Raw genomic sequence first — 11942 nt, forward strand, 5'->3', positions numbered from 1 at the left:
TGAAGTACAGATACTCCAATTCTTTGTTCTGTCTCGTGTCCAACACGCATTCATGTCAGTATCCGACACCGGCATAATATTCGTATTACGTTCTATATTTTGAACATTCCACGTGTTCATGTCCGTATCATATCTGGGGTGTCTGTGTCGGTGCGTTCTTCATAGTTAATGAGAGACAAAACCAATAAATATTATATACCACTAAGATAATAACAAAAGAAAATATTCACTCTGTCCAACCAAGTACTCAACACTTGAAAGCACTAAACAGTATATCCCATTCAGCCTCATTGCAGAAGAAGAAGATGGAGGGGTCTCGAGTCTCAGAGTCAGAGGGTCACCCCTACGTCCCACGTGACTTGCACCTTCCTGGCTACGTTCCTTGCTTCCTTTCCGTCTCTAACATTCTATCTGTCTATGTCTTCTCTTCTCTCCTCCTTCTCTCTCTCGTCTGGATCTTCTCAGGTACCACCAGCACAACACTTTTCTCCAAGTTTTTAGTAAACTCTCCACAACCCATCAAGTATTACACTTTCGCTTAAATATTCTTTCAAATAATGATGAAGTAGTCTTAAAAGTATTAAATATCCATCAATTTAGTTCCTACATTGATATACGAGGAAAATGTGGTTTTAGTCTTTATATTTTTCAGGAAATGTGCTCGAAGTCCCTGTATGTTATTAACATTGTGGCTGAATGTCATTTGTTATTCAACAGTATGGCCTGATCCTGATGCTTTGTTATTTGATATAATCCAAATTGGATTACCCCTGTATTCTTTGAACCTATTCATTGTTCTGTATGCTTGGTAACAGGCTAACAATCATACCACAATTAAGTTATTAACCCTAATTCCAAAGGGTGTGTTTGGTTTAGAGGATAAAAATAGGGAGGATGGAAATAGAAGGAGATTTTTTTTAATTAAAGTAGAGTGTAAAGAGGTGTGAGTCTGACAAAAAAAATTACAAAATTTCTCTTGTATATTATTTCCATCCTTCAAAACAAACACACCCTAAATGAAGATGGTTGCCTCGAATAAGAATCCAAGTCTAAATTCTACAAGCGGAATATGTAGTTTGTGGAATAAATAAATCCATATCAGTTGTTGTATGCTGTCTGAGTTCACTCTATATGTTCTCTTACTTGCTTTGGTTTTTAGAGTATACTTTTTCTTCTTCTTTATCATTGTTATTTGAATTTCTGTCATCAGATTGGTGGAAATGGTTTTAGGCTTCTGATTTTGTTTACATGACTTTGGTATTCTCCCAGGACGCCTTATGAAAACCACAGTCGATAGACTGCTGATGTGCTGGTTGGCCTTCACAGGCCTCACACACACGATTATTGAGGGTTATTTTGTTTTCTCACCTGAGTTTTTCAAGGATAGGAATGGCTTCTACCTGGCTGAAGTTTGTGAGCTTCTTTTACATTGAACACAAATGTACCATTGTTAGAATTTGGAGACCTTTCAAGGAATTTTCTGTTTCTTATTTGCTGGAAATTTTTCAATCAACAAATAACAGGGAAGGAATATAGCAAAGCGGATTCAAGGTATGCAGGAAGGAATGCTGCAGTAGTTGGTTTTGAGGGCCCAACAGCTGTTTTTGTGGGTCCAGCTTGCCTTCTAGCAGTGTAAGTAGTAAATAAAGAACAAAAGAAATGACTAAGATAACTAATGCTATGCCACTCCAACTAATGAATTTTCTTTAACCGAGCCAAATGGCCTCTGATCCATGTAGCTGACCTCACTTACTCAAATAAGATTTTATTGTTGTTGTTTGTAGTAGTTTAACTCTGAATTTCATGCTGTATTTTCTAATGCTTTTCATTATTTCACACCTAGCTGTTTGTATTGCCAATATGGATGACAGATATGCAATTGCAACTGAGAAGTCATATAGCTACATACTTCAGTTTTCCGTTTCTTTGGGCCAACTATACGGAATTGCTGTTTATTATATAACAGGAATCTTGGAAGGTGATGATTTTTCTGCAAGTTTGTTTTACTATTATGCATACTATATTCTAGCAAATTCCCCCTGGATTGTAATACCCTCAATCGTTGCCATCCGCTGCTGGAGGAAGATCTGTGCAGCATTCTGAGTTCAAGGAGGCCAGAAAAAGAAGCCTAAACTTCGTTGATGCAGACCTTTTCAGGTTATTGGTTTTAAAGATCCTGCGCTAATAATGATGTTTTAGGGTGGTTGAGATAGGAGATATTGTTTCAAGAATTGTGTCAATTTACTCTCTTAAACTTCAAATCTCAGGGAGGAGAAAAAAATCCAACTGTCATTTGAGAAGTTCATGTTTTTAAGTTTTGAACAAGTATTCTCCTATCATTGATTTGAAATTGAATGGTACATGCTAGAATATAGACACTATTGCTTTTGCTCTTTGTAGCTACACTCTTTCCACTTCTTTCCGTTAATTTTCATTTAGGAAAAAAAAGGTGGATTATGTTATAGTGTTTTAAGGTGGGTACTGCATTTGTTTTCTGTCTCTTAATAAAACAATAGTTAACCTTCTTTTGTAAACACTAAAAAGTATACAAAACATTTAATAAGATTGCAAATAATCCAGCAAAATCCTTGTCTTCATCCAACAATCCCAAGCCTCTCAGAAACCTCACATGGAGCTATATTGTTATTCTGTAAGAATATTTGGAGAACATCTTGTGATGTTATTGTGTTTTAGAATATTTTTACTTTCCCATAACACGATTCTAGTTATGCTTGATAAATTGAGTTTATTAAGCAAATCACGGAGATGCATTCCACAGGTTCCATAAGATTACTTGCCAGTGAGATGCTGACCATGATGATGAAGTAATAGAATACATAACATTTTACAAGTTTCTTATAGTAGATGAAAAAACAAAATGATTTTCAGTCCATTTTTTTTCTAGAATTGTTTTTGACATTCACAACAAAGAAACTTACTGCTGACAATTCCTAGAAAAGTTTGTGGGAAGGAGTCATTTTGTGCATATAAAAAGATCTTTGATTTTTGAAAGTGCTTACTTTGAGACAAAGTCTTCAATTTAAATTTGTGGTTTGCAGTTTCTATCGAGTTTGCTTACTTTGGAGAAATAGATCTGTAATGCAATGCTTCTCCCATGACCATAATTGTTGCACAAGATACCTCACCCCTTATAGTACAAATGCAAATCGACTGCTTAATGTTTGATCTTGTAATAGTGCATCAGTTGGATCATGGGTTGCATTTTGCATTTCGTTGACTACAATATCGTTTAAATCAAAAGCACAAGTCTAACATGTTCACCTAATATAAACTCTTTTTTTAGGCTTATTATTTTAACATATTTAACCTGAAAATGTACTTAAAAGCCTATTTTATAGTAAGAGCTATAAAATAAGATTATATTTTACACATTTAACTAAGTTATTAACGTATCTACTATCTACCTTTATATGAGAGTTAAATTTTAGGCCAAGTTTGGAAGAGTTTATTAACACTGATGTAAGTTCTTTGGAGAGTTTATGAAAATAACTTATTCATATGTCCATAAGTTGTTTTCAATTTGTTTCAAAAAGTTTTTCAAAATAGATTTTGAAAATAACTTATAGCTTATATGAAAATAATTTTTTCCCATTTCCTTTTTATTTATCAAAAAAATTTATACGTTTATATGATAAGAACTTTTTCTATAGACCTTTAAATTATCATAAATCTATAATTTTAAAATATAATAGTAAAAATTTAATCAATAATATTTTTTTGAGTGACAATCAATAATATTATTTTCATCACATTATTATGTTTATTTAAATAAGTTGACTTATATCAATATGTTTTGAGTTAGAAGAGGATAGATCTCACTGAATCTCACCAGCTTGATTCCGTGACAAAAATGTTATGATAACCTAATTAATTAAACAGTGTCACATTGATTTTTGCAGGTTTTGAAAATGACTTACAGTTAGCACTACATTATTGCTTCGACCAGAACAAGACTATTTTTATACGTCATGCTTAATGTATCAACACAATCACTAGTAGATGCGATTGAAATTGAATATGTTTGAAATGATTGAATGTGATGCCTAATCTTGTTAATCCTGCAAAGCATACTACGTTGAATTAACATGACAATCATTGAAGTCATTTTCAAGTACCGATCAACTGATGGGAGTAACTTGTTACATCCTAGGCTTTCTTTAAATCCAGCAGTTCAGTTTCCCAACTTGAAGCAATCAGAGGGTACATAGTACATACTTACAAACCAGTTGTGACAAAGCAACCAAATTATGCAGTGATAAATTCCACTAGTTTAAAGTGACAAATGTGCTTATGCAATATGCTCACGGATGGGTAGGAAATTAGTTATTATTGTTGAAAGATATTAAAAATCACATGTGTTGCACGGGTAGGCAATTAGTTATTAGTTTATATCCATGCACCAAACCAAATGTCTTCCCTCCAACTCAGTAGTCAACACTGGGCAGCACTAGACACTACTACTACTACTCTATCATTCTCTTCATCCCCATTGCAGCAGAAGAAGAAGATGGAGGGATCTCATTCTCAGGTCTCAAAGGGTCATCCCTACGTCCCACGCGACTTGCATCTACCCGGCTATGTTCCTTGCTTCCTCTCTGTCTCTAACATCCTCTCCATCTACGTCTTCTCCTCTTTGCTCATCGTCGCTCTCGTCTGGATCTTCTCAGGTACCACCAACACAACAACACTTTTCTCCAGGCTTTCAACAATAATGTAAAAGTTTTTGAGGTCTCGTTATTAACTAGTATACTATCAATTTGGTGCCTCACCTTTTCTTGCAAATAGTCTTTAATGTAATGAAATTATACAAGAAGTCCCAAAAGTATTAAATATTTATAAATTTACTTCTTACATTGCTATATTTTACTAACATTCAAAGACTAATTTAAAGAATTTTTGCATACTTGGAAGGCTATTAGTATGATTTCTAATACTCGATTGAGAGATTATTTATATAATTTATTTACTTTAGGGACTATTTAGAAGAGGGAGAGTAACATTTAGGAATAAGAATCCAAGTCTAAATTCTATAAGTCGAATTTGTAGTTTGTGCAATAAAGAAACCATATCAGTTGGTTTATGCTGTCTCAGTTCACTTTATATGTTCTCTCATCCAGTGTTTCGATTTTGGATTGATTATTAGAACTCAAAAAGCACATTATCCCACCATGATTTTCTACCATAAGTCATAACACGGAGTACCTTAAAGCTACGATGGCTATATTATATCTATGTGATCCACCTCGTTTCCAAACACTCACTCGGTTGCTTTGTTTTTTAGAGTACACTTTTTTTTTCTTTATCATTGTCATTTGAATGTCTATCTTCAGATGTGTGGAAATTAATGATTTTAGGCTTTCTGATATTGTTTCATGACTTTGTGTTCTCCCAGGACGCCTTAAGAAAACCAAAGTTGATAGAGTGCTGATGTGCTGGTGGGTCTTCACTGGCCTCACACACATGATTATTGGGGGTTATTATGTTTTCTCACCTGAGTTTTTCAAGGATAAGTCTGGCTTCTACATGGCTGAAGTTTGTGAGCTTCTTTGACATTGAACACAGATGTACCATTCTTAGAATTTTTTAGTACCTTTCAAGGAATTAATTTGCTGTTTTTTAGTTGAAGAAATTTTTTCAATGAACAAATAACAGGGAAGGAATATAGCAAAGCGGATTCAAGGTATGCCGGAAGGAATGCAGTGGTAGTTACTTTTGAGAGCCTAACAGCTGTTTTGGTGGGTCCACCTTGCCTTCTAGCAGTGTAAGTTAACAAAAGGCATGATCAAGATAACCGATGCTATGATATTGCTACTAATGAATTTAATTTCTTTAAGCGAATCAAATGATATCAGTGATTCATGTAATTGACCTCACTTAATAGCATAAGATGTTGTTGTTGTTTTTGTTTAATTCTGGATTGCATATTTTATCTTCTCTTGTTTCATTTTTTCACCTAACTTTTTGTATTGCCAATATGGATGACAGATATGCAATAGCTACTGGGAAGACATATAGCTACATACTCCAGTTTGCCATTTCCTTGGGCCAGCTATATGGAAGTGCTTTTTATTATATAACAGCAATCTTGGAAGGTGATAATTTTTCTGTGAACTCATTTTACTATTATGCATACTATATTGGAGCAAATGCCTCTTGGATTGTAATACCCTCGATGGTTGGCATCCGCTGCTGGGGGAAGATCTGTGAAGCATTTCGCATTCAAGGAGGCCAGACAAAAAAGCCTAAAGTCCGTTGATGCAGACCTTTTCAGGTTATTGGTTTTAAAGATTCTGAGCTAATAATGATGTTTTGGGCTAGTTGAGATAAGAGAGACTGTTGTAAGAATTGCCAATTCATTCTCTTAAACTGCATCTCAGGGAGGAAAAAAAATCCACTGTCATTTGAGAAGGTGATGTTTTTATGCTTTGAACAAGTATTTTCCTATCATTGAGATTTGAAATTGAATGTTAGTTGGCACAAGCTAGAATATAGACACCATTTCTTTTGCTCTTTGAGCTACAGTAGTTGTTCACTTCTTTTCCTTAATTTGAAAGAAAAATGTTGATCTCATTGTAGTTGGATTATGGGTTGCATTTCGTTGACCACAACATTATTATGTTTAAATTTAACATATTATTAAATAAAGTTACAATCATATATATCTTAACAATTTAATGAGCCTTTGTGTATGCTAACAAGTTTTTTTTTAACCATATTATTGGTATATAGTATTTATCGCTTTTATTGATGATTAGTCTTCGTCCAAAAATTTAACTAATCATCTTTAATAAGATTTGATCTCTCTTTTTAACTAATTTTTTTTTATTCATAAGGCTCGAATGCACGGTAACAAGTTTAAGTTTTTGGGAAAAAAACATCTTAATGAGAAAACTAAATCTGGACCATAAAACTATATATGGAGGATTAAAATTTAATATAAAAAACTCACATGATTTTTTAAATAGTTGCATGATATTAAACTTTAAGCGTTCATATTTAATTATACGGTTTAGATTTAATTTTCTCACCTAGATTTAATTTTCTCACCTTCACATAAGATAATTTCCTCTCATATGATTTTATATATATACATGTATATATATTTTCATGAAATTTATATTTATTTAAATAGGTTAGTTAGCCAAAAGAAAAAGCAGAGGAGAAACAATTTTTTTTCTAGACATCTACTAAAAAAGTCAAAGTCAATTCCAATGGCATGTTAATGGACTAATAGTTTCTTTTTTCTCTTGTTCTGTATTTTGTTATGTTTTTTCCCATTGCACGTCATTCATTCGAGTTGATCATGCAACCAGCTTATTCTACCAAAGTTTGGATTATATGTAGCTTGTTTTTGTTTATGGATAAATTCAACCATAAACTATATATTCTAGTTGTACAAGCATACGAAGTTAAGGTGACCACGTCCCTATTAATTTAGTACTTAAAAATATACTTTGAATTCCCAACTTCAACAAATTGATAATTTTTATTGCCATTTCCGAAAGCTAGCCATGATTAACCACGTTCCTAATGGATAATGATAATTAACTTCAAATGTTCAATAGCTTTATGTTTTACGGTGACTTATACAGATCAATCATAAATTACACTATAAGGGCATGGATTTTGCTTACATTAAGCCTTTAATAGAATAAACTTAGCCTAAAAAGTTTTGCAGAACAAAACCAGGTCATGTGTGTAAGTATTTGCAACACCATATAACTATATACTATAACTAAACGGCTGATGGAAAAGAGATGAACTAATTTATGTTCCAAAGCGTATATGAAATAGTAGAACAATATATTAACTAGCTCACTTAATTTATTTAAGGGGACTGGAATTTCCGAAGTCCAGCCTTGCATTTTGAAATACTAGTACTGGTCATACCTATATATTTAAATCAAATGTTGTATAGTAAACAGCTTGGTTGTTGGAATAGGACAAAAAAATAAAAGGAACATATGAAGGCAATGTCAATCCATCGAGCTTTTCCATGGCTACATATATGCAAGATTATAACCTAGTGGACAAAAGTTTGCATTGAGTTGCCAATCTCCTCATATCATATATATATTTCCATTGGACAATGGAAAACTGGTTTATATGATTGCTTTGATGACACTGGAAATTGTAAGCTCTTGTCCGAATTCACCGTGTCGTGTATACATGATGTATCACAAAATTATGTTGCATTCTAATTTGAGCTTAATTAATTTGTATCCACTGTAGAAAGTTTTACATTACTGTCAAACAATTAGATATCATGATTGACATGACTTTTAAGTTATTGTAAACTTATCAAACAGTCATTGGATGATGTGTGCGTATACTAACTATTTTCTCTATTTTTTTAGATATACTATTTTCTCTTGTTTTCGGGCATTTACATAGGATTGATAACTTGCTATGAGATAATAAACTTCCAAAATTACTTTCAGTTCAATTTTTAATAGGTCGCAATGTGGAATTCTTATATTCATTCAAATTCAGATTCTTATAATCAAACTAGAACTATATTAAATTTTGAAGATTTGAGTTTACTCACATGTTTTTCCTTGGTCTATAATTTCCACATTGCGACCAAATGTGAAACGTGGACAGCACCAGGTAAAACAACCTTCATAGAGAAAAGGAGGGGGGGAGAAGGTATGTAACTAAACCTATTAAAAATTGAACTGAAAGTAATTTTGGTTACATACCTTCTCCCACGTGGTTGAAGTATTCTCGCAAAATAACGTGACTCTGACTGATCTCTCTATGATTTTATCTAGTGAGAATGATGTGATTACCCAGTGTATTGGGACATGAGTTTTTGTATTAATTGCTTGAAATTCTAAATATGTAGTTTTTTGTTCATTCTCAAAGTTTTTGATTATCTTGTTTTAAGACAGAAATATTTTCATATCCTTAATTGATAAATTTTTAATTTGATGATTAACATGAATGTGAACCATTTTACTCATATTTTCTCATATTTTATTAATTAAATGTTTTGAGACACGAATATTTTGATATCCTTAATTATCATATTTTCTTATATTTTATTAATTATCACCCATTTGTTATCATTTTTTTAATAGGATATGATTTTCTCATTTTTAATAGAAAAGTACACATCACACCACTTTTATGTTTTCATCTCTAACACTATCATTTATTTATATAAATAATGAAATAAAATTCTTCAGAACCCTTTATTTTTTTATTTTATTTTTGGCGTTAAGGAGGCCTCAAATGCTACTACAGTTTATTAAAAAAATATGACTTGCCATTCGCCACACCAAAAAGACTAGTAGCTAAATTAGTAATTAATTAAAAGCCAAATTCGATCTCAAGACAATTGAAGTGCCGCATGCGCATTGGAATGGGGCAAATTCATCTCCTATATATAAATATTTTTTTTCGAAATAATACATTGTTATATAAATATGTGTTTGTACTCTTCGAGTATTCCAAAAAAAGAAAAATATTTATTAATTAGTTTAACTGGACAATATTATTTCTACTTCAAAGGTTTTAAGTTGATTTAATATAAATTATTACATTATAAAAAAATAAAAAGTACCGCATATTTCATTATACTTGATAAAATATTTTTTAAATAACAAATAATGAGTTTAATTTTGAAACAGTGATAACTAAAATTACACACTAAAATTTCTCTTATTTTTTTATTTTTATTCATTTTTTAAAATTATCAAATTAAAATATTTTAAACTTAAAATATTGTTCATAAATGAATAATAAAAAATGAAACAAAATGAAGAAAAACAAAACAAAATAAAAATTAAAACATCACATGGTGATTCCCCACATCATTTGTCAAAACAATATGTGAGTGTGGCATCATTATTAACATGCCATGTTAATAATTTTTGTTAAAAAAATAAATAGTTGTTTAATAGTAAACCAATATGTAAGATGTAAAATGTTATCATTTTTATATTGGTCACTTTAGAAATTGATGTCAAAATTTCTTGTTTTATGTTAATTGTATCGATAATAAATATAAAAAATATTTATTTTCATCAATCAAGTTGACAAAAAAGTATTATTATATTATTTTTAATAATTAGAAGATCTAGTTAAATTTTTTAATAATTTATAAATTCAATTAAACTTTTTATTGTAATCAAGAGATGAATTATATAATTAATTATACGTTTAAATCAAATGTTACCTATCAGCTTGTTTGTTCGAATTAATTGGACAAAAGTTAAAAGGTACATACGAAGTCAATATCAACCCATGGAACTTTTCTGTGGCTACATATATATATGCAAAAGACAAAAGATAACCCAGTTAAATAGTACTATTTTGTGTCAATCTCCTCATCGATCTCATTTTGTCTCTGATTAGAGCTTCAAAATGGATACCGGTGAAGGTAAGTCAGCACAAGCACCAAACATCAATGCTCCACCCACTGGACAATGGACTACTGGTTTATTTGATTGCTTTGACGACACTGGAATTTGTAAGCTCTTTTCTAAATTTACCATGCCACGTCCTACGCTTGTATGACTTATCACAAAATTATGTATTAATTGTTGCATTCTAATTTGAGCTTAATCTGCATTTACTGCTAGTAAAAAAAATTTAATAGTGTCAAGCAATTAATTAGATATCATGGTTAAAATACTTTCAGTTCAATTTTCACGAGTTTTATTAATTATATACCTTCTCCCCTTTGTTTATGAAGGCTGTTCTACCTGGCTCTGTCCACATTCCATTTTTGGTCCCAATGCGGAAATTATAGACCAAGGAAGAACATGTGAGTAATTAAACTCAAGTCTTCAAATTTAACGGTTACCCGTTTAAGCTACTTACGTATGTATAGTCATAACATTTTTTAATTATTTACTTTCCATAAAAAATGGTGAAAAAAATTGCAGCTTCTAGATCTGCAACTTACATATTTTGTGGCCTTAGCTTGGTTGGGTGGGCATTCTTATATTCATTCAAATTCAGAAGCAAGCTAAGAGCCCTCTACAACTTACCAGAAGAACCATGCGGAGATCTTTGCGTTCACTACTGTTGTTTAGTGTTTGCTATTAGCCAAGAGCGACGAGAACTTAAAAACCGTGGATTGGACACCTCAGTAGGTATAATATAATTACTCAATACCGTATATAAACACAATATTATAATATGTACATTATTATATTCACAAGTTCTAATTATATGTATATCTAGGTTGGAAGGGAAACGAATTCGCAATGAGAAAAGCTAACCTAGTACCTCCACCAGTTGTGCCCGCCATGACTCGCTAGAATTTCTCATGTCAACGATACAATTTGGAGTAGACTTGCTGTTATATACAATCTGGTGCTATAAGTTAGGAGTTTAACTTTCTTAGTTTTTAATATCTAGTATCAGTTGCTTTATAATTTCCTGTTGTTGAGTATGTAGCCACTTTGAATTCAATAAAGAAGCATCAGTTTGCAAGTTACATATATACTTTTCATTCTCTACAAAATCTGTTTCTTAATTATCTGTTTGTGATTTCCCACGGACAACAATGATTACCTTTATATGTTGAGTGTTGCCTGGATTTGTTAGTTTTGTTGTATTATTAATCGTCTCTTGTCTCTTTCTTGTGAGAAACAAACATTTGTGGATCATGCATGTTTTTTCATACAAGCAAATAATTTTATTCAAGGAGTCAAGATACTCATACATCATCTCACAGCACCTATCCTTCAATCCTTAATACATTATTATAGTGCACAAATATATGTACGGGTCAGGAAATCTTAGTCCAACTCTAGCCAACTCCCCCCGCAAAATCTAATTTTGATCAAGTCTAAAATACAAAGTCCCCAGGTTGAATACTATCTCGTTATGAAGTAATATGAATTATATATACAATTTAATTGAACTCTTGTTTAATACTTTTTTAATATATGAAGATGTATACT

General features: G+C 31.7%; 3 protein-coding genes across 3 annotated transcripts; all 3 read left to right on the top strand.

The window, feature by feature from the left end:
• Positions 1-213: 213 nt before the first annotated feature.
• On the top strand, positions 214-2395 carry LOC114367307 (probable 3-beta-hydroxysteroid-Delta(8),Delta(7)-isomerase). The gene is made up of 4 exons (XM_028324463.1): positions 214-465; positions 1270-1413; positions 1524-1632; positions 1872-2395. The coding sequence occupies exons 1-4, from the start codon at positions 306-308 to the stop codon at positions 2101-2103; spliced, it is 645 nt and encodes a 214-aa protein (XP_028180264.1). The 5' UTR covers positions 214-305; the 3' UTR covers positions 2104-2395.
• Positions 2396-4366: 1971 nt separating this feature from the next.
• On the top strand, positions 4367-6591 carry LOC114367284 (probable 3-beta-hydroxysteroid-Delta(8),Delta(7)-isomerase). The gene is made up of 4 exons (XM_028324443.1): positions 4367-4688; positions 5414-5557; positions 5674-5782; positions 6007-6591. Exons 1-4 carry the CDS (start codon positions 4430-4432, stop codon positions 6275-6277), a joined length of 783 nt encoding a protein of 260 aa, XP_028180244.1. The 5' UTR covers positions 4367-4429; the 3' UTR covers positions 6278-6591.
• A 3686-nt stretch (positions 6592-10277) lies between these two features.
• On the top strand, positions 10278-11481 carry LOC114425396 (protein PLANT CADMIUM RESISTANCE 9-like). The gene is made up of 4 exons (XM_028392314.1): positions 10278-10498; positions 10724-10795; positions 10917-11126; positions 11218-11481. The coding sequence occupies exons 1-4, from the start codon at positions 10393-10395 to the stop codon at positions 11292-11294; spliced, it is 465 nt and encodes a 154-aa protein (XP_028248115.1). The 5' UTR covers positions 10278-10392; the 3' UTR covers positions 11295-11481.
• The last annotated feature ends 461 nt before the right edge of the window (positions 11482-11942 follow it).

This window comes from Glycine soja, chromosome 9 (assembly GCF_004193775.1).
Source record: "Glycine soja cultivar W05 chromosome 9, ASM419377v2, whole genome shotgun sequence".
NCBI classification, from domain to species: domain Eukaryota; kingdom Viridiplantae; phylum Streptophyta; class Magnoliopsida; order Fabales; family Fabaceae; genus Glycine; species Glycine soja.